The sequence below is a fragment of the Lagopus muta genome, chromosome 4 (assembly GCF_023343835.1).
Source record: "Lagopus muta isolate bLagMut1 chromosome 4, bLagMut1 primary, whole genome shotgun sequence".
Lineage (NCBI taxonomy): Eukaryota > Metazoa > Chordata > Aves > Galliformes > Phasianidae > Lagopus > Lagopus muta.
The window spans coordinates 37327684-37350662 of NC_064436.1; the positions used below are offsets into that span (position 1 = coordinate 37327684).

At 39.7% G+C, this 22979-nt stretch overlaps 1 protein-coding gene across 1 annotated transcript in view; it reads right to left on the reverse strand.

Moving 5' to 3' along the window:
* Nucleotides 1-20707, reverse strand: part of ANK2 (ankyrin 2) — a 178113-nt gene extending 157406 nt beyond the window's left edge. The window contains exon 1 of the mRNA XM_048943211.1: nucleotides 19934-20707. Within this exon, the coding sequence (XP_048799168.1) occupies nucleotides 19934-20056 (123 nt within the window). The 5' untranslated portion in view covers nucleotides 20057-20707. The remainder of the gene's footprint in view (nucleotides 1-19933) is intronic.
* Nucleotides 20708-22979: the final 2272 nt, after the last annotated feature.

Genomic DNA, 22979 nt, shown 5'->3' on the forward strand with positions numbered 1-22979 from the left:
CAAATATCTGGCCCTTGATTAGCACTAAATTTTATTCCTTAGCACAGCCAGGATACTAATTCTGCCTTAAGCCATCCCGTAGGATTTTGTCAAGCTATCTCATTCAGAATTTGTAATATCCAAATAAGGCCCCAATCCTCTTCTCTAAAGATAATCACCCTATCTTCTCTGCTGAATGCATCAGTGGGAGATCACTGCTGGCTCTGAAAATCTCATCTCAGCCTCTTAAGTCCACGTTACCAAAATACAGAAGGAAGAGAAATAGTCCTATACAAATATATACTGTCCTGCTCCCCTCCTTCCTGCTGAAAACACCATACAGTTACTCGCACTGTATCAGAGCAACATTACACTGCCTTTGTTCTGCAAGTACTTCTGGAGTTCTCATTTTTCCTGATTCACTCCAAATTTTATAAAACTTTCACATACAGTGTAAAAAATATCATTTTTCCTTTCCATTTGACGACATTCATTGGAATGGACTTTATTCAGGCAAATGCCCAGCATTCAGTGAAGCCCAGTTGTTTTCCTGTCTAAATATCACTTTTCCTTCTACAGTTTGCTTATGCAACAGTAGTATCTGCAGTGCTACTAATGGGAAGTGAAAGATTGATCAACTATAATAAGATGGAGCAAAACAGCAATATGAGATGGAGTAATTGCTTTGCTCTGAGATTTAACATTTTGTTAATAAACTAATCTAATATGCAGGGAAGAAAAAGAGTGAATGTGCATTAAATATTACAAAATATTCCATCTGGAACATAAAGAAGAGTGGTTGTTGATAATTTTTTTCATATTTAACATTGTCTTACACTGAAACTAACCGTACTGCTCTAAAATGGAAGGCTTTCCACTCCCCTTAAAAAGTTACATTGCCACAAGCTTTGAACATTTCTGCAGGAAAGAAGTAAAATACTCCGTAACTCATTATCACCCCTGGACCTATGCTTTAGGCAAGATGATGATGCCAACAAGTGCCTAACAGATCCAAAACGTCATAGCTGTAACTGAAAGTTACATCGGATCTTTGGTGGAACCTGGACCTCGTATATTTCTTTGTTTGTTTGTTTTTTAAAGGCTATTTTTAGGGAATCAACAAAGAATTGTATATTTTTGGCTCATATTGTACTCTTGATTCAAGCTGTTACTCTCCCATAGCAATTAGAGGTTGCTGATGTATAATAATAACATATGTTCTTATGCATATATCAGCAGTTCATTTATTATCTTCTTTTTTTTATTTTGCATCCCATGCCCACCTATTATTTTAGGGGCCATTACATACATGTGCTATGACAAGTCCTTCTACTAATCAGCATTAGAAAATGGTTTCATCTCATATACTAAATTATTTGTTCTAGTAAATAGCTCTTTATGGTTAAAGTAAAACTCAAAAGAGTATCTAGAGCTACTGGAAGAAAACTAAACCTAATTTCCCACAAAATTCACACATTAATAAAAATCAATAAATAACAATATACGCATGCACACATATTGAACATTAGTTTATCTGCATCAATGTTGAAAATAACCTTACTGAGAAAAGTAGATTCAGGTTTAGTTGAACTACACTCATGAAAGTGTGAATTTTTCTATTCTGTGATATAGCCAGTGGTATATCTGTTCAACTTACCATACCACTAGCTAACTGAAGTATCAAAATAAAATCTTGCATTACCTACTCCAAGCCTCTGGCTCTAAAAAGTCAACAAGGCTTCAATGCAGAGGAGAGCTACTGGGCTTATTTTTCCCATCCTCACAGAAAGAATGAGTCATGAAAAGTTATAAGCTATACCCATTCCTTGTAAACAAACAATACTTGAAAGCTTGGTTCTATATCATTCCTATCTAACGCTTTTTGTTTCCTTACACTGAAATGTTTTGAATCGGATGATAAATAAAAGATGACAATCTTCCAAAAATGATCAAAAGCATTTTAACAGCACAATATTTAAGTTTCTGTATGCAAACAACAATTCGTGCCTTATAGTCATATAGTCATCTAAAAAGAGACAAAATAGAAAAGCATTGTATGTAACTGAAGAAACACATTATTTCTAACATGCATGATTCTAACTATAAAAGTTATAGATCTTTTGATTAAAAACATATCTTCACATAATTTCTCAGCTGGATACGTCACTCAGAAAAAAGAAAACCTTCATAAATATAAGCACCAAAACCATACTGATAGGTAAGAAATTCTTTGGTGATTCTGAATTATGTATACATTAAACACCGCAAAAGAGACAGACCACGAACAACTGACAAAATAAAAAGGCAAATTTTTGTGTACAGTAGTCTCTCAGGACTATTAAAAACTGTAATGTGTCTGTAAATTAAAGAAAGCACAATAACAGAACCACAGAGTTTATTTCCAGAGCATTCCTAAGAATGCTATAGAACTTTCTTCAGTTGTCATTCAGATGCACAGTATTAACAATGCTAATAAACATGATGCAAAATATCCAAGGTTTTAAGAACAAGAAATAAACACATGAAAATAGACAACAAATGTTAGCTTTGAAGTACTTTAGGACATTGATAAATTCAATGGAGCATGAATGGAGGATAAAGCATTTCCAAACAAACAACAAAAAAAGCTAAAAGACATCAAAGGTATCGTTAAAAATATGTATTAAAGCAGGTAAGTTTCGCCAGGTTCTCTGCAGTTCAGCAGCAGCACCTATTAGATGGAATACCTATGGAACAATGACACCCCAAATGCCAATACAGCATTTCACTTGAAGATTCAACAGGCATTCAGACACCACCACCCAACACCTCTGCACTCCTGTGTCATGGCAGGAAGGCAGTGATGTCAGGGCAGGCTTTTAGGCACCATGCAGGCCACCTGCGGCGGCGCTGGGCAGAGGGCAGCCATCTCAGGAGGCAGCCTCCTGCAGGCAGCACAAGCCCCTTCTGTTTAACTGCAGTAGCAACCTTGATAAAAGGGCACGCAAGCAGATGTTTAACTGCAAAATAGATTTCATGATCTGCCCGGTATAATGTACTTAAAAAGTTGTTTCTCTCCAGGGACCATCTTGCTTCAAAAAGTAATCGTTTTTGATGTGCAGGTTTATAAGGTGCATAAAAAACATGAGTTACCCATTTTGTCTAATTTCTCTAGAGAAATATCTAAAGGAAAATACTCATCTAAACTGCATGGAAGCTGTGAAGAAGCTCCACTTCTTCCTCCTGAAAGAATCCACGCAATAACCAGATTCTCTCAAAACTCAATACTGCAGTTTTGGGAAAAGCTCTAGTAACCAGCTTACATTACAATCAGCTTGAGTAATCACAGATGCCTTCTACTGCACCCAGCTCCTTTCCCCTACTGACACCATCTGCACACTCTCAACACTGCCCAAGTATTTCCTATGCAAAGGACCCAAGAAATTTAAAGGGCTCAATATGCATGGGCCAGTGTAGAGACAACATTACCCAGTCTCTGCTGCCCTTTCAAGGGCATCCGTTTTATTTTATTCTCACCACAGATTCTTGGATTTTGAAGGAAGATGAACACTTGGACTGCAATTACAGCATGGGAAGGCTTCTAAGAATGCAAATACTGTGAGTGAAACAATACAGTACAAAGTACTTTTATTTCTTCCTTCCTCTTCCAATACGATACTTATTCTATCACAAGCTTTTTACTTTTTCTTCAAAATAGTAACAACAATAAACATATTTATAAATGATTATTATTCAGATCTCTGACTTCAGCTTTCTGGTAAATCCAGGTAACTACCTAGCCAAAAGTTACGAATCACCTGTATAAATTCTCACAGAAATTCAGTGGCAATATAAAAAGAGAGACTGCATACAAAACCACAGCTATGACTGTAATGACGTAGCAGAGGTGCCAGTCAGAAAGGAATAAATATCACAACTGACACAGTCCTGCTATAGAAGAAAAGATACAACTATTAATCTATTTCTTTAAAAAAAAAATAGCATTAAGCCGGTACATAAATGTTTTAAGGAGATTTAATGGGAACTGGATTACATGAGTTTGAGAGGAAATCATTCCCTCAGTTGCAGCCAATGCACAGTATCTGAATATAATAATATTTTTTAGGTATGCTTGAGAGATACCAAATGAAGCTTAGTGAACTGGAACAATACATCCCTTGAAGCCTACATTTAGATATTTGTTTCCTATAAGATTTTTTTTTGTCACTTTTTTTTTTTTAAATATATTTTCCACTGGTAACTTCTTAAAACAATTGCTGATTGCTCTTCTCCTTCAGCTGGATTCAACCTTAAAGCATGAATTAACATCAGAATTTAAAGTATTTGTCAGAGACCATAACCAAACCCAAGTCCAACTTTGTTCCTGGATGCACACAAAGCAAGTGTATTACTTTGAGTGAAGTGCCTTCAGAACTGAACTGAACTCATAAATCAGCATTTCTGACCTCCAAATTTACTGGTATTATATTTGGTCAAACTGAGGTTACAGATCTTAAAAGAAATTTAAAAAAAAAAAAAAATCAGTGCAACTCTCTCAATGCAGTCCTTCAGACGTCATGGATGGTTTATAGTTCCATCAAAGGAGACAGAACAAATATTGGATGCTAGGAAATTCTATTAATGTCAACCAAAATGAACAAAAGGCAAACATCCAGTAATATAAAATAAAATTTACTGCCAGCAAGAAATAAAAAAATATATATAAAATAATCCTCCACAAAGCCTGTACTTTTCTTTCAATATGAAAAATATGGCAAGGAAAGGGCTAACAGCATTTTAAATTCTGTATTTCATAATAAATGTAATATTCTACCGCTATCAAATGATGTCCTTGAGCTATTCAAGAGCTTCTCCTAGGATCAGGAAATCCCATGTGATGACCACTCTCCAGGCTCTGTTCCTTGGCCCTCATAAAGTCCCACAATCACAGCATGCAAGTGGATGGAGGACTAGTACTGGGATCAGAGAATCACACTATATGTTCTCATGACACCCAGCACCCCTTGATTGCAAAGCCCTTTCATATTCCTATCACTTCACACCAGCCTCCTTTTGTCACTCTCACAGCTCATTTATTTGGGCTTTATGGCTGAGCACCAACATTTGGCCCAGAGGCAATTACAAGACGGAAAATAGGTCACAGGCTTCTACAAACCATTCCCTCACCAATGCACTATTTTAACATTAGATATCCAGTTTTTCTCCCTTCCAGCATCTTTGTAATACCAAATGGGACGGAGATGCATAGAATTTGTATTACATGCAAAGGAAAATGAATGTGTTTCCAATTAGGTAAGCACAGTTGTTAATATACAGGGTTAGAAATTTATTCCAATTCATCGAAGGAAAGGACTTCTGTTACACTTTCTTTCAGGGAGTAGGGCATTTTCATACAATTACTGCAAGCAGGCAAGTCCTATGGACTCAATTTAATCCTTATCAACAGAAACATTATTGCTGCAGTATCATAGGTCCTTAGTCTATATCATATTGGTGAGGAATTAGGAAGGCATTACTCTTTATGATGTTCCTGCTACCTGAGATTACAATAAATGAAAAAGCAATAGAGAAGCAGAACCAGCATTCCCAGCCTGCTGGAAACTATTCCTTGTTTTGTGGAATACTGCTCTAAACTTTTCTTGAATATGTTCAGGATCTCCAGCCAGATAATCCCTCAGAACAAAAGCAAAACTTCTCTTTTTGATATTTAAATGAGAATAAATCAGAAGTATAACCATTTACATCAACACTAATAAAATGAAAGATAGATTCAAATATTCCTATGAATTTCAATAAGTGTCTGTTTGCCACGTTTCTGATAAAGCAGCTGTTTCTCTAACTAGAATGTCTTTTGAAAGTTAATAATAAAAGATATTTATAAATATCCTAACTTAATCATAGCAGTTTGGCATTATCACTATTGTTAATTGCTAAGCAAAATGGATACAATTCCACATTTTGCATGCTGCAAAGCAAACTCTTGCCAGATTCAGACCTCAACCAGAGGTCACTGGCAAAGCCCCAAGCCCAGGTCTTCACCCAATGCCTTACCAGTTAGGCTACAATTCCCATCTGAATTGTACTTAGTACTCAGAATGGGCAAAAATGTTAAGGAAAAAATCCAGAAGTATTTTATAAGGCATACAAAAAATATAGCCAAAAAGAAAAAAACAAAACAAAACAAAACCCACCCTGATAAACATCCATACTATGTAATAATACTCTAAAACAGAAACTGATTTTGTATAATTAAGTACTTCAAGCGGCTTCCCAGGAAACGAACATGATGTGAGATCCCATGTCAGACTTCTGAAAAGTCCAACTGCATTCAAAGTGACAAATGAAATTCTCTTTTTTTTTTTTTTCATTGCTGCAAAGATGACTCATTCATAGGAAGAGATCAACACCACATACATGGGAAGCAGCTGTCTCATTAAATGAATATTTGGCTATTCTTATCCATTGCCTATAAACCTGCTTCAACACCCACTGAAGTCCACATGATCTTTGTCTTTGGATCTCAGTGGGATCCGTTTATCCCTGGTTAGGTGATCCTCTCTCAGTCACTGCTCCAGCTCCCTCTTTCACTATAGGACCGTGACCTACAAAATTAAAGGAGGAAAACCTCTTCTTTAGATCCCACAGTCTCTTTGAACAACAGTCAAGCATTCTCAGTCCTTCTGGAAGCAGTGAGGTCATCAGCATTTTCTGTCTACGTGGGAGGTTTCAATATGTGCTTTTTTGTTTTTGTTGAGGTTTTTGTTGCTTCTGTGGGTTTTTTTTCCTTAACATAAAACCTACTGTTTCTAAAAGTGCACTTTAAATCAGAGAATTTTTCCCTTTGGAAGAATACGAAAAATATACAAAGAAGCAAAAGATTAAATCTCATTAGAAAGCACATTAGCTTGTCACTGGATACTGAATTCTTAAATATTTCTAGGGTTTCTTCTCAGACGTGGATAGAAAGTATAAATAGAAAACCAACACACTCTCTTCTTGACACTAAAAAGAAATGGCCCTGGTTCTAATATTGCAGGACTGTGCAACTGGAGCATAAGGACCTTATTTCACTTTTTATGAAGATAAATGCTTAGTAACTTATCCCAAAACCCTGCAAAGTCAAGTTTTCACTCCATGTTAGAAATTCCAATGACACCCCAACTTACATATTTAACATTATGCTATTGGGACAGGAGTTCATGCTCAATTATTTGATTCTTTTATTGAAATGATTCAAGTGCACTATTCTTCAGGTGGACACTTCAATGGTTCCATGGTTCCTTTGATTATCCACGTAGGACTTATAGGTCCTATGTATAGGTATATACATGTGAAGATTTTTGCTGGTTGCCTGATTCTATTTCTCACTGAAAATAAGGGTTCCCTATCCCCACATATTTGGGGGAGGTTAAAGTGGCTTTATGAATAGTCTTCAGGAATTCAAAGATACAACAGTTTACATAATTTAAGAAGTCATAACATGATTTAAATAATCTAAGGAAACAAACAAAAAACAAAATGAAATGTATATCACTTAATTATCTCACTGTGTAAAGTTTGAGTCCATACAGCACCAGAACAAGCATCTTTCCATCACAGGGACTGTGTCATTGCTTGTTGCATATATACCATTATGAAGTGAACTGGAGACTATTTCAGACAGCCCCTGCTGAGCTGGTCATTACAGCAATGCGAACAAATCTAAAGGGCTACTGGGTGGAAGGATATCAACTACTGGAAAATACTTTCAAAAGCAAAAGTGAAGAACATCCTGAATTTATGTCGAGATTGGCTAGAAGCATGCTAGCTTCTTTGCAAGACTGAAGGAAGCATATTCATTCTTGGAAAGGCATAGATTTATGGCATGTGAACATCTGTATTTCTTGGTGACGGGAAAAAAACTGCCTTCGTTTTATCCCTTTGGCTTCACAAATTTGTCTCTCAAATTCCATTTGTGATTTTCAGGCTCTTTTCATCCCTGCTAATTACTTTAATTATTATCTTTAGAACATTATTAAAATTTATAAATAGTTTTTGAATGCCAAAGCTCTCCTCATGCAACCAACTCAGCGTTTTGAACAGGGAAGGTTAGAGAACATGCAACTTATCGAAAGAACATTTTAATCCTGAAGGTATAGCTGCCTAATATTATTTTCCACCATAAATAAATCCCTCTCTTCACCACGTAACTCCATTTCACAAATTGAACAAATGTTCATAAATCACATCTGAAAAAATAAAGCACTAAGATGGTTACATAATATGAGGTGAATTATCTTCTATTTGAAATGTTCCAGAAAAAAAAATCCTAAATCTCTTGAAATCATTAGCAAATCGTTCAGGGTTTTCAACAAGTTAAGATTATATTATTATAAAACCTAGTGTTCTTTGATAATCTTTACTTATAGCTCCCTTCCTACAAATGATCATTGTTTGTCTCAAAATTCTTTTCCAGAAGGAGGGTGGCTCCTCACAAGCACTCTGCAAAAAAATCTCAAGTACCTCATGTTGTATTTCAGGCTTCTAGCCTGATGATTGCTGTTATTCCAGTGTAGACAACACAAAATAACTATGATTTCCTGGTAGAAATAAAGCATTATGTGATTGTTAACTCCACCCAGCTGACTTGAATATGGCTAAACTGAGAAACTGGAAGCTGATGTCCATAGCCTTCCAGCTGCCTTCCTATTCATAAGTTGAAGCAAGAAGTTGTTTCCTTCCAGGTTGTCTGTAAACAATTTCCTTTTCCTCTAAATTTTATTGAAATTACCAAGTACTGCCAAGCAGACGTGCACTCAGGTTTTCATCAAAGTACTGCACTGAAGGTTAAAAACAAATGCTCTGGGGATGAATCCTCAGTGAACTCGGGCATGCTTGCATAACTCAACACAATCCTCTGGCCCTACATCAGGCATGCTGCAGCCGCAGAGAGTCAACAAACTGCATCGTATCTGTGCTGCTTCCATCACTGTACATCAATCCACAATGCCACACTGCAGACCTGTAGGGTAACCAAATAACAGAACACAGGGGTGAAGGCCCCAGTTCCTTTGCAGCATGGGGAAGACAGCGGTGCACGTCCTTCCCCCAGCCTGTGGGAAGCCTCGTGCTGCAATGCGGAGCTCTGCTACTGAGCTGGCTCTGTGCACAGCTATTAATTATTTCTGGTTTCAGTTGTTTGGGAAATCTTTTTCCGGGCCACAAAACACCAGGCTAACACCACACTCGCCTTCACAGAAACAGCACTACTAAGATGCATACTGCTAGTGCCTATGTCCGAGGAAGGAGTTAGTAAATAAATCACTCCCAAAAAGCATCTGAGAGAATCCTCTGCCTTTTCAGACAAGGCTGCAGACTTTACGTCGCTGCTGTGAGAATGAAGACCAGGAGATAAAAAGTATCAGAGGGACTTTCTTGCCATCCTGAAAGCACCCGTGGAGCAGCAGCCATTCCTTGGAGCTGCCATGTGCTGCAGGTGCTGGGGCTGTGTGGGCAGCGTGGGTGCTGCTGGGAATGCAGGCTGGCAGCTTTACACACAGCAGCGGGACCAGGAGCACAGCATGTATTCGATCTAGTTGCCATGGAGTCCCCACACATTCCCACGAAAAAACTTGACTGACCAGTCAAAATAACATATTTTTCTTTAAAAACTAATTTACTTTTGTCTCCATCAAACGCTGTTTGCAAAATGATTTCAGAAGCATTAAAGCCAAGCCTGCTCTGCACACAGTAGCATGCCAGTTCAAGGCTCACATAACAGTGAAAACAATAATAGGCAATTACATCTTTTACTTTGATAAACAAATATAAGTTCTTCAGAGAAGTATCCACCATATTATTTCAATAACCTCTTTCCAATAGTGACTAAAAGAGCTGATACTAAATCTGCAAAGGCCCTGTGCAGAGGCTAAATCAGGGTTAGCCTACAGTGCTCCTGGCTTAACAGAGGGGGATGGGATCTGCCCCACTGCCTGGAAATGCAGGCAGCAGATTCATCCTCTGGACAGCTGCTCTGGTGGCCAACACCAGTTCCATCAGCAAAGCCCCTGCTAGAGCTCTTCCCACATAGCTGATCAGGGCTTCGTTTGATTCATCTCAGCCCCTAATCACTACAGCAGCCACGGTATTTTCAATGTGATCCATGTTATTCCTCTCCTCTTTGCTGCATTAGTGCTTCAGAGAAAAAAGAAAAAAAAAAAGAAACAGTAATAGAGTGGCAGTAGCAGTTAAGGCCCTGGGCAGCGAGGCACTAACAGCTTTTCTCTGAGCAGCTCTCCTGATGCGCTGCCCACTTCATGGATGCTGAGCGCTGACGTGCCTCAATGAGACATCCTAACAGAGCATAAGCCAGAAAAAGTAAATAATTAAAACCAAGTCTAAATTATTTAACTTAAAACAGCTTGGAAATGTTAGGCATTACAGTTCTGTAGGCTGGAACCATTTTCTATAGCCTGGGAAAATAAGGGCTGTATCTACTCTGAGTGAGTGCTGCGCCCCAATATTGGCTTTATTTTAATTACAGAAATAGAATTACTACGGAAAATGAAATCTATATCCTTCCTCAGCCTAGGTACAATAGCAGCATCACATTAATATTTTCCAAATAATAAGCACAGTAAACTTTTTCACGACCTGATGACTCCATTTCTTTCACAGACAGTGCCAATGAACTTCCCTGGGCACACGCAAACAACCTCTTTAATGCACTGTTCTTTCTCTTCCCCTTTTGTTTTCTTCTCTCTTTGTAGGATAACAGAGTCCACAATACTCCATCATACTTGGTGCAAATTTTGCTGGAGGATGTGAAGATGATAAATACCAAATTTGTATACTGAAACATACCTAGATTGTCTTCCCTAAAACTGTTTCCTTCCAGAAGCCCTAAACAGCTCATAAACAGCCTCTCTTGGAGAGGTCAGCATGCTAAATTCTTCATTAGCATTAACAAATGGATGGTAACTACAAATATGTATTTTTTATTATTATTATTATTATTATTATTATTATTATTTAACTGCAGCCTTTGTTTTCAGTCACTAGTAAAAGGCCAGCTTTCAATTTATTTGCATTGATCTGCATGAGGTTAGCTCTTAGTACAGGAATAAGCATTGACATAGATTTAAACCAATCCCTGAAAAACTATCAGCAAGCTCTACTAGATGCATGTATGATGTATAGAACTTTTATAAATAATTACCTGAGAGAAAACCCTTGAGCAGTGCCAACATATTAGCACCTTATACAGTGCCAACTCTGAACCATCCAAAATTCACTTAACAACATCTGACAGGTTTCAGTAATTCATACTGCATGCTTTAATACTGTATATAGTTGGGTAGCAGCACAGAATATCTACCCCTATTTATAGCTGGACAACTCCACTGAGTGGTGAGGAAAGCTGTTGATTTGAGCTACTTGGGGCTTCATTTCCATCTCAATGAGGCTGCTAACAGGTGTGTCCATCAGGATGTAGGATAGTATAGGAAAACTGTGAATGTTCCCCTACATAACAAGTTTCCAGACAGAAAAACAAATACAATTACAGGTTCAAACAAAACTACCCAATGCTACAACGACTGATGCTACAAAAGGAATTGCTTAGTATTAATGCAGAGAACAGAAAATATTACAAAAATAAAATAAAAATCCAACAAAAAAAGGAAATCTACAAAGAGCAACTGCATTCTCAAGGCAACATAAAAGGTACTGTGTGGGCATGAATAATTGAGTTAATTTACGGAAGCAGTTTTACCATCAGCTGTAGTATTTTGCTATAACTCTGAGGAAGAAAATATATTAATATTAGACTATTAGGCTGTTAAAGTTTGTGACAAGCTGAAAGAAATAGAAAATACTTCTTAAAAATAGCTTTGTGAACTTACACAACATGTTGTCAGGACACAGGAATGGATCCCACAGGGAATGCAGTCATCTCCATCACACCTGAGAAATGCTCCCAGACTCCCAGACTGATATTGTTGACCTACCACAGACAGCTCTCACTGACATCAGGGCAAGTTTTTTCTAACTGAAGACAAGTTCAGGTCTCTATATGGAACATGCTCTAATGTTCTAGAACTGAAAATGACCATGGGAAGTTTTCTGTTAGACTGGCCAGCAAAAATCTTAACTATTGAGGGTAGATTTACCCTTTGTTTAGTCCTACTCTCTACGCTGTCTTTAGTATGATGCTGTAAGTAATGAACATCACTTCCTAAATTTGTATTTCCTTATTCAAATATGACCAGGACTTGAACGGAAGACATCCAGTTATCTCATTAATGACTAATTTACACAACAACTCAATTAAGGCATTAGCATTAAAATCATTTTTAAATTCCTTTAAATTCATTATACAGGAGTTAAATATCAGTCAGCATTCCAAACCATACATAGAATGCTTGTTTCCATTTTCACTATATTGTCTTAATAACGCTAAAGGAATTCAAATAGACACTCAATCAAGAGATAAATGCTCCCAAAAACGTTTGTTTAAATTCTGAAGCCATACTAATATGCATATTCAAAAAGAAAAGGCTGAACAACAATTTCTGTTGCAGGGCAGAAACATGATCCAGTTGTGCTTTGAGTTTGTGCTGGGTGTTGTGGATGTTGTGTTGAGGGACATGGTTTAGTAGGAGCTATTGGGAATAGGTGAACGGTTGGACTGGGTGATCTTTTAGGTCTTTTCCAACCTTAGTGATTCTATGATTCTATGGGCAAGACCTCATCTCAGGGGAAGAACTGCTGCCTGAAAAACACATAATCCTATTGAACCATTATGGATTATGGACATATTCACTGTTTCCAGGGTTGGGATGTGCTATAGGTTGGCACATACATACAGCAGGGCATGCTTCCAAATCTCATCATTAAAATATGACTTCTCAATGCTCACGTGCCACAATGTACTTCTGTTAGGTGCCAAACTTTCCCCAGGAGGCAATGAAAAAGCCTGAGGGACAAAATTACAAAAAACAGATACCTAAAGTCTTGACATTTCACAGTTTAGCATCTTTCTTTCTTTTCCTTCCCCCCTGCCCCCCTCCCCCCCCCCCCCCCCCCCCCCCCCCAAATCCTGGCCTGCATTTGTAGAAACTCCCTTAAAACAATCTTTGTAATTACTCAACGGAAAATTGCCCAAACAAAGTAATAATTCTTCCAGTGATGCAGACGCTGTCACCAATCTAAAGGACGTAAGACATTTTCAGAGAAGAAAGAAAACAAAAGTCAACAATCAAATAGCCACTAATAATTATTGGGGATAATTTCACGCAATGCATAAATGTTGACTCAATTATTATTATTATTTTAAATCACTTATAGATCCCGATAAGTAGGACTGACACTTGTTAAATTTCTGGAGAATTCTGGAAAATTTCTACCATGAGAGGTAGAGTCACTTAAAGCAGTTTTTGGCATTTCTCTCTGTTGTACTTTTGAAGTTCAACAGAAGCTCTTATTATTGAAATAGCTGGATAGAGATACAAAACTTTGCCAATGCAAAAGGACAGATGAAGTATCAGGAACATGTCTAACTCGTCCTGCGTACAGTATCCAAATAACTGTGCTGTGAGCCCAATGGTTTATTTTTACTGGGGGAGGAAAGAAAAGGAGATACTTCCATTTCTATCACACTGTCTTATCATGCTGAGAGAAAATCCACAGTCCCAGCCATCAGCGGGGACAAGCTCCCACCAAGCAGCAGCTCTGCTGGCCCCAGCAAAGGTCCACACAGCTATTCCTCCTGCCCCATTCTCTCATGATGGAAGCCTGAAGGAGAATTTGCACAAACTTTTTGGAAGGATTATAATATAATCACCCACTCCAGGCCTCCCTGTGCTACCATGAGGGAGTAAGAGAGAATTTAAGACTCACACCAGATCTATGCCCTTCACAAATGGAAGGGGAAAGTACCAGTGGGTTCCACGCTGTATGTGACCTAGATCAAGTCCAATGCTTCTCCTCATTAGACACACAAGAGCACTGCCACCATCTTTAGTTAATGACAATCTTCTAGCCAATCAGTAGCTCATCAATCTCTCAACAGACAATACTTTCTCAAGTGTCTCAGATATGAATTCATTTCACCTAAAGCCACAAAGAGGCATATTCATCCAAGATACAAAACTCATGCTAATCTAAATGATGTGTTTTCAAATACAACTTACAAAGAATTTCCTGAAATCAAATAAATCTTGTCTTTCAAAAGTTACCAAGGAAATTAAATTACATTTTAAAAGCCACATATAAATCATAGTATTGTTAAGAAGTAAGCCTAACAGTGAGTAAATTTAAACTTGTTACGAAGACTGTTCCTTTCCTATTAGAAATAAGAGAACTGGAGATCATCAGCCTTTAATACAACTGCTAGGCTTGCTTCATTTCTATATATTGTTCATTTGTTCCCAGTTTAATTATGGCAAACAATGCAAAATTCTCAAAAAAAAAAAAAAAAAAAAAAGACTACACAAATAATGATATTTGGCACTACAGTAGCACTCTCTACCTGCAGAAGGCTGACAAAGCTTAACCTGCAATTATTTTAAAGCCCTTGGATTCCCTCGTACAGGCTAAACCCATACTAAACTTTGTAGGTAATGTGACTGAGAAAGACATGCCAAACACTGCATTCACTAAGTGCAATGACAATGCCTGTCCAGCAAATATGTTATATGTGAATGGACACTGTGTGAACTTTTGCAAAGGATCAATTTAAACTTCATAATAGTGGCTTGGTAAATTATTCAATATATCACCAACAAAACAGAATTATCTGCAAGCTTCACTGTTGCATTTATGTGCATATCACTCCTCTGAGATACAACATCTATAAACTGAAGCAACAAATCCCAATTTATTTTGAAATACAGTGTCACCAAAAGAAGCTGCACTTTACAAAAAGGAATCAAACTGTGGTATTATTTTCATCCTGAGAAGTATCTACATAATGAAAACAGAAGGTTGAGGTGTAGAAGGCAAATGCTCAAAAGTCATCAGGAATAGGCACCATCTACGCAAACACTCAGTTATGAAACAAAAAGGTTTGTGGCTTTTTTTCATTTGTTTTGTTTTTGTGGTTGAAGAGGCATTTGAAACATCTAGAAATTCTAGTGAATCACAAAAATCTTTGTCAAGGCAACAAACAGCACATCGAACAGATAGGGCATATTCAGTGCTAAAGAAAAAACAGGAGGTTAAAGCTGCTATAAGCCTCAAGGCTCCAAAAAGAGAGAGGTCAAGCAGTGCAAGATTCTTTCTCTTCGTTAGCCAAATGCAAATTCTTCACAGATCCTGCATCATGTTCACACCAGAGGAGATGTTGTATTTGGCACATGAACACCAATTGACCAAGAGTGAAGTCCTGCTCCACAAGCCTCTCCTGCCCAAAGTATATCCCAGTATCAAATGGGCTTTTCTTCTCTGTTCTGAGACACAAAAGTGACATTCATTTCTACAGGAATTACTGAACATGGGATTTCTTTCTGCTATTCAATTCATTAAAAAGGAGGCGATAATGTAAGAAAATATCTTGATGTTGAAAGAACACAAAGAAAATTTAATCACTGTCCTCTGCAGCTATGCAATGGAATCCATCTATTCAATGTTGACTTTTCTCCATGCCCCTGAATTTTACAGACAGCAGCAGCCCTTTATTTCTCCCTCCAGCCTTGCCTTTCTACAGATATTGCTGAGAAGCAGCAGCTGCATGTGAGCTTTGTATGTGAGTACTTAGGGTGTCAAGTGAAGGACAAAATTCTCTGATACGCTGTTGTTTCCCAATCTCTTTTGGCCAGGAGCAGTGAATACATCAGTTATTGCAGGAAATCCTGTAAGGCTGGCCTTATTAAAAAATGGTATAGTATAATAAATTTTTAAAAACACTTTGAAAAATTATTTAAATACTAAATAAATATCCACTTATTGACAGCAGAGCCCAGAGGCCAAACTCTGTCTTCAGCACTGATGGTAGAACGGTAGCAGGAATCAGTATACCATTTTTATACTTGCAAGAATCACTGTTATTCAGCAGCTAAATCAATTTTTGGTAACAGATTTTTGGGGTGTGTCTGGGGTTTGTTTTTAGATCTTTTAAACACTTGTCACACGCACAGTCAGGAAGCTCTGCGTGTTTTATAAGTAGAATAGACATGGGAAAGCAAGAACATGTTACATACTGCCAGGGTCTTGGAAGCTGGATTCCAAGGCTGTAATTCCAAGTTTGCCACTGACTCAGTGGGTGACCACCAAGGTAATCGCACCCCTTCATTCTTCTGACTCTGCAGAAGATGAGTGAGAAGATGTGTGCTATCGCACACAGGCATCATACAGCAGGCAGAGCTGGACCTCATACAACCTGAGCTCGGCTGGAACTGAGTTAGTCATGCCTGAACGTTGATGTTATCTACAGATTTTAACCTGCTCCTCTGTTGGCACCTGGCTTTTTTAATGCTCTTGGTACATTCAGGTATCCAACTATTCAGACTGCATTTTTTTGTTACTGTTTACATGCACATTTTATTCTGCGTTTGCATCAGTATGTGTTTTTCAACACTGCAGGCAAAGACTGCATGCATAAATGAGTATTACCTATGTGAATGCAAGATAACTAGAGCCTATCCTCATCGACTGGTTTTAGAAATCAAGTCAGAAGGAATGGAGGAGAGGGTCTGAAGGGTCTGACTTTTGTTGTCAGCTTACGAACACCTTTTTTGCCAATTTATGGACAAGGAATACTTCTGTTAATCTCTACAAAACTACAGATGCCTAAGACATGCAAACACAGCATCCAAGCAAGATTCCTGCTGATGCAGGTCATTTTCCTGACTGTGAACTACCAGCGTGTTGTTACTGTCCAGAACTATGTCACATAGCAAAAATAGTGACATTTAGGAAGATTTTGTCCTACCCGAGAGACACAGAAGCTACAGTGAAGGTTTGTAATGCTGCCATCAAGACAGAAGATGATCACAATACAAAACAGCATTAAGGAAAATACTCCAGCATCTGGGCACATCCACAAAGATCCCACACCCTGCAGTATCTCTGGAGGGCAGCGGCACAGGACAGTGCTAACAGCTGCCCAGCGTACTGCCAGAGAGGAGGAGATAAAGCTGTAGTTCTTCACTGTCCTCTTTTGCATAATCAAGATCTTCCAGGGTCAGAGAAAAGTTACCATCCCAACGCCACATCAGCAGTTCAAATATTCACCATGGATCAGTAGATAAAGAGATACATGCATATAAAATACACGAGGATTTGAAAAAGGCTGTTCACAATAGCTTACTACAGCATATTCACTCACTTTTGTTCCTAGAAACAAAATAGGTCTCTGCTGTACTGAAAATCCCGTCACTGCAGTGGAAGAGCTTTTTAATGAATCACGAAGCTGGGACCATATAATCCATATGCTAAAAGAGTTTAAGTGCAGACAATCCATATTCATTTACCTTTCATCTCCCATGGGCCTACACATACTTTTTGCTGACTGCCACCATTTTCCAAGGAAGTCGAGAAAAACTGAGAGGGCTCTGCACCTAGCTGGACATGTTCTCATAACACCATTGAACAATATTGAACAATTTGTATTTCATCAGCAACATGACATATTAAAAAAAAAAAAAACATATAAAATACAGATATAAACTACATCAGCAAAGAAATAGACATCATTTTATCTACTCTACATAATGCATATTACATGTTTAGTGGAGATTGTGGATACCATGAATCTGTGTGTATACATATTCATATATGTATGACCTGCTTGATGCTATGCATTCTGTGCAGTATGGGCATGTACACAGGTCTGAACAAAGCCATACTTGCGCCGCTGTCCGTCTCATGCTGAAGGAGCAAGAGGGAGACGCCTGGCCCAGCCCACACCCACACATCAGAAGGCAAGTGGAAGGTGCAGCCAAGCCCTTGTTTATGTAACAGCAAGGTACAGCTGCAGTGAAAGGAAGATGGGAGCAAGGTCCACTGCTGAATATTCAAAAGGAAGGTGAGCAAACTTTATGATGCTCTCTGTGTTTTCTAAGCAATGACTACTGGTGCTTCCTAGATCTGAAAAACCTGATCGACAGCCTGCACCACCAGATATTACAGCTAACACGATCACAGCCTGAGCTGGCCCACTCCCAGCCAGGGAGATGCAGCACTCTCAGAACAGAGATAGCAGGAGGGGCACGATTAATTCCATCCCACTCTAATTAAAATAGTAGAATACATGTTTGAATGAAACACATTTATGAAACAAGGTATATGAAATTCAGGAAAAACAACACATGCTGTGGTTAAATAACTGAGATGAATAATGGGCAAATGTAAAGAAGAGACTCTCCAGCAAAGAAACAAACATTAGAAAACAAAAAAGAAAGGCTATTTAACAGAGGATTCCTCAATCAGGAATGTAATCACAAAAACTACCTTATGCTGCAGTGTCCCATTTAGGGGATTAGGACAGTAATCACAATCTGCCCCAAGCAGCCCCTGCACCCAAACACTGCATACACTAGAAATGACATTCTGGTTTTGGTAAAGAGAATTGCAACGCAACTTAATGCATTCTGCAAATGGGGCCTTGTAGAAATCGGGGAAATTGTACCCACAGGTCTCAAAGGAATCCAACAGCCTCAATCACTTTACTTAAATTATGTAGTTCGGCACGTAAAATCCATAAGATTGAATATAAAATGACTTCAGAATTTCTCAGGTATGCCAAGGGAGCAGATGGCTGCTCCTGAATCTTACGCCAAAAGAATCTGTAAATTCAAACGTCACAGTGCTGGATTCTGATCCTTTTCCTTTTACAGAGAGATCTGAGTATATATGGAACGTGAGAGAAAAGAAAAATAGGACAGATTAATTATATCTCTTGCTGTTATCCCTTACACAATATATTTATAAGAATGGATCAAGTCACAGTGTCGGTGAACGAGTTAACATACACCAAAGTCAGTAGGTTCCTGAGATGGGAGAGAGAAGCAGCATTGAGGCATTAACACAGGCAGTCCTGATGCAGCCCAGCACTACAGCTCTCCTCAGCAGCTGCTTCAGACCTTTTCATGTTTTCACCATCACTGTACGTTACTTGTGTCCTTGGAAACCATAGAGTGATCTGGCAAATACATCATTTATATTTATTTTTTTATTCTACGGTTTGTTTGGTTTTTTTTCCAAGGCAACAGAGCATTTCATATTCGAATGCAGAAGGAAAATAACAGCTTCTTATAAATTAGGAGAATCCTCCCAAAACCTGAAACCTCTAAATACTACATAGGCCTTGACAGAATCAGAATGCCACCAGCAGCTGACACAAACACGCAACAAATTGCTGACTTGTTTCAGGCCACAGGCAGACAAACATACCTGCAGTGTGCAGTGTAAAGGCACTGAATCACGGCTGCTAGCACAGCATCACTGACTGATACCTCCCTGAACAGCCACCCAACTCATCCACCCAGGGATCTTTCATGCAGCATTTAGCTGCACTTTTGCTACCAGTGTGGGAAGTAAAGGCAAAAATCAGAAACCGGGGAAAAAATGCAGTTGTGAAGTGCAGAAATGCACTTCCACACTGCAGTCACCACCACAGCCACCTCCCTCCCTGCCAACTTCTTCAGATGAGCTGGAGGCAGGAAGCACCTGGCTACTGAGCAATGACATCCATTCCTGGTGCTTCTGGGGGTGCCAATGCCTCCCTGATGGGCACACTCACTGTGCGGCTGTGGGCTGCCATGACAGGCAGCGCTCCCGTCCCACTGCGGCTGGGCTAGGGCCTCATTAGGGCACAGACAGGGTGGGAAGGGATGCAGATGGGAAAAAATGAGATGATGGGGAAGGGAAATGAGTGATAGAGCATTGCACATGGCAGTGAACCCGTGCAAAGTACCACACAGACAGAAGGAAGGGTTCAGGGGGAAGAAGGAGGAGGTAGGTTTTCCCCTCATACCTTGCGCTTGCGATCTGCCCTAGAGATTTTCCGCTGCCTTTTCCTTTCCTTCTCAAGGTTTCTCTCCCTCTCTTCCAGCTCAGACTCTCGAACTTTTTTAATGGAAGCAGCTGCATGAGCCATGTTGGAGCAGCTGTGCCCCCCACGCAGGTGTATCCAGGTGAGTCAGTCTTATTGCAGGGGTGCTCACCACCAGCCACCACTTGGCGCAGTAATCCACTCCTCCGACAGCCCGGGAAAGGTTAAGGCTCTGCAGCACCCATAATTCAGGGGCATGAGAGCCACATCCATGCACTATGTGAAAGCGCTCGCAGTCAGAGTGCAGCCAGCAAATAGCTGCAAGCAGGCAGGAGACTCTTCAGCTCAGCTGTGACTGCAAGCAAACATGAGCTTAGCTGGAGAGGAAGAATTGGCCTTTGAGCACAAAGCACCAAACTGAGAAGGTCTCCAGGGATTCCTTCAGAGAGGCTGCGTCTCCTGTCTCGGAGGAAGGCTCCACTTCAGCATGCCCACCCGCCGGAGAGGGAGCAGCTCCTTACAGTTCCTCACTGCCTGTCTGCAGGGCGAGAAGAAAATGGTGCAGTGTGACTTACTGCTGCCGCTGCGCCTGGGTGCGGGAGCCTGGCATGTACTGCCCTCTCTTCTCTTCCTGGCGACCCATCCCTTCTCGTCCAGCTGGTGGGTGGGAAATAGGAGCGAGAGCTGCCGGGTGCAGGCAGCCCACCTGCAGGCAGCGCCTGCTCTGCCTCAGCGCAGCCGGCGATGCTCAAGCCCTCATTGTGCCTGTACGCAGCCACGTGAGCCTGCATCAGGAGCGCTGCATTAAGCAGCAAGCCCAATGCAGCGGGGAGGGAGACGCTGGGAGGGGAGCACATGGTATAATCAGGGCTCAGCCTGCCCTGCTCAGCTCTGCTGAGGTAAAAATAATACCCCACAGTGTGCTGCTCTTTATTATGCAGTGCCAAAAGCTGCTTTCATGTGCTTCCTATGGAAACTTGAGAAGCCTGTGCTGAAGATGGGGAAGAATTATTGGAGTTGTGGGTCAAGAGAGACCAGAAGAGACAGAAAGAACACGTTGTCAATTAGTCTCTCCCCTCCCTCCACCAGCCATTTGTTTTGGTGGCATTAATTTCTAGCATTAATATCAGAGACAGATGGGTCTGTCATTCCCTTATTGCTTATCCTCCAGCTAAAACCAGCACATCAAAGCTCCTCTCTCACCTCCCTGGGTTAACTGTTATCACTACTAGCGTCAAGCATTTATTTATCAAAACAGGACATGCATAGATAAAAAGAGCTTTGCATTAGTCCATGGCAGGCAGCTGATCCCATTTCATCTCCCTCCACCACCACGGACCCAGACTGTGCCAGGCAGGCCCTGTGGGAACCTGCTGCCCACAGCCAAGTCAAGATGTCTGCAGCCCAGCCTTGGCCACCCCCAGAAGCCAGGGGTGCAGAGGCACTGAATGTCACCAAAGCCAATAAAGGATTACTCTTTGCTGGATTTCCCTTTGCAGTGTATTCCTCGATCTCACACTGAATCTGGCTGAATAGCCACTAAAGCTGAGCACCATGAATTTCACTGTAACACAGCACTGCTGAAACACTAACAGATGTCTTGTGAGCTCTTCATGTGGCAGCAGCTCAAGCAGGCCAGGACTAATCCTGATCTCACGTTATTCTTGTACTCATGAAGCTTGGTTGTGCACTGTCCACGTAGACTAAGCCCATTTATTATACCATGGAACTAATCGTTATTGATGGCTTGTGCTATTTCCACAAGATATCACTTTGACAGTTTCAGAAATATTCAAGACCAGATTTTTATAAAGCATTTCTTTCTGCAATGAAGTGTTACAGAGGCATCTATTTTGTGACTGTTTGAGCCAGTCATCAGCCCACTTGGTCAAAAATGGAAGAAAACATCAGAAGAGATGGAGTTCAGGGTGCCAGCAAACATCCCTTGTCCATACAGGCTGATTATCTCCAGGTTGTTCTCAAGGAACCAGGACAGCCAAAGCTAATGATAAGAAAACAGCAGCAACAGCCATCAGAAAATCCAGACAGGAGGAAGCAATGAAGGGAATAAAATATATTAGAAAATTGGATTCTTTAACAGGACTGCAGGTTGCCCTCCCCTCTAAGCCCTCATCTTCCTCCATCTGTAGCATGTTCAGAAACATATTTGAAGCTATCACCTACACACTTGAAAATCACCCGCTGAAATAAAATAACGCTGAAGTTGAGAAAAGTAAAACCAAACACAAGACTACCAACTATTCAGACTTATCCATAAGCCTAAATCCATGGAGGGTAACTGGATTAGTGATTTAGGGTGCTCAAAGACTGACATTATGGTAGGGTAGATGATTTCAGCAAATTTTGAATCCTGGCCTTCTAAATCAAACTTTTTGAGCAATTTTAAGCAGGAAATTTGAAAGTAAGATCAAATCACAGGCCTCCACATGTACAAGTCTTGATTTTATGATTTTCCTGAATTGTGCTTTAAGATATCCTAAAGCCACTAAAAGCTTAAGTTCTGATATGTAAAGCACACAACAGGGTTTGAAAGGCTTACAGGAATCAGTGTTGATTAAATTGTTTGTCATCTTCTGATGATGCACATTCATCAGCTCAGTCTCAAATGGCTTGCTTTTTTTTTTTTTTTTTCTAGAAAATTCACTTAAGGACAATAAAGAATTTGATGCTCTTCATAACCCATCTTCACGATAGAAAAAAAACTGGATGCTTGAACAACCGGTGAGACAAAATGAAATAGCAAACATTCTTCCTAAAATCACTGAGAAAGAACTTCAGTTCTGAGAGTTCATCACTATGTACCATAAACATTTTTTCCCAACTTCAAAGAGATGTGAAGGTATTTAATCACCATGAGGCAAAAAAGAAGTAGTTTTTAATAGATTCTTTTGGAAAGAATATATCTATTCTGGGATACATCAAGTCCATATCACTTATACGTCACACAGCTAATGTCCCTGCAGAAAAGAAGCATTCCATTTCAAGACAGTGAGATTTCCCTGATAAA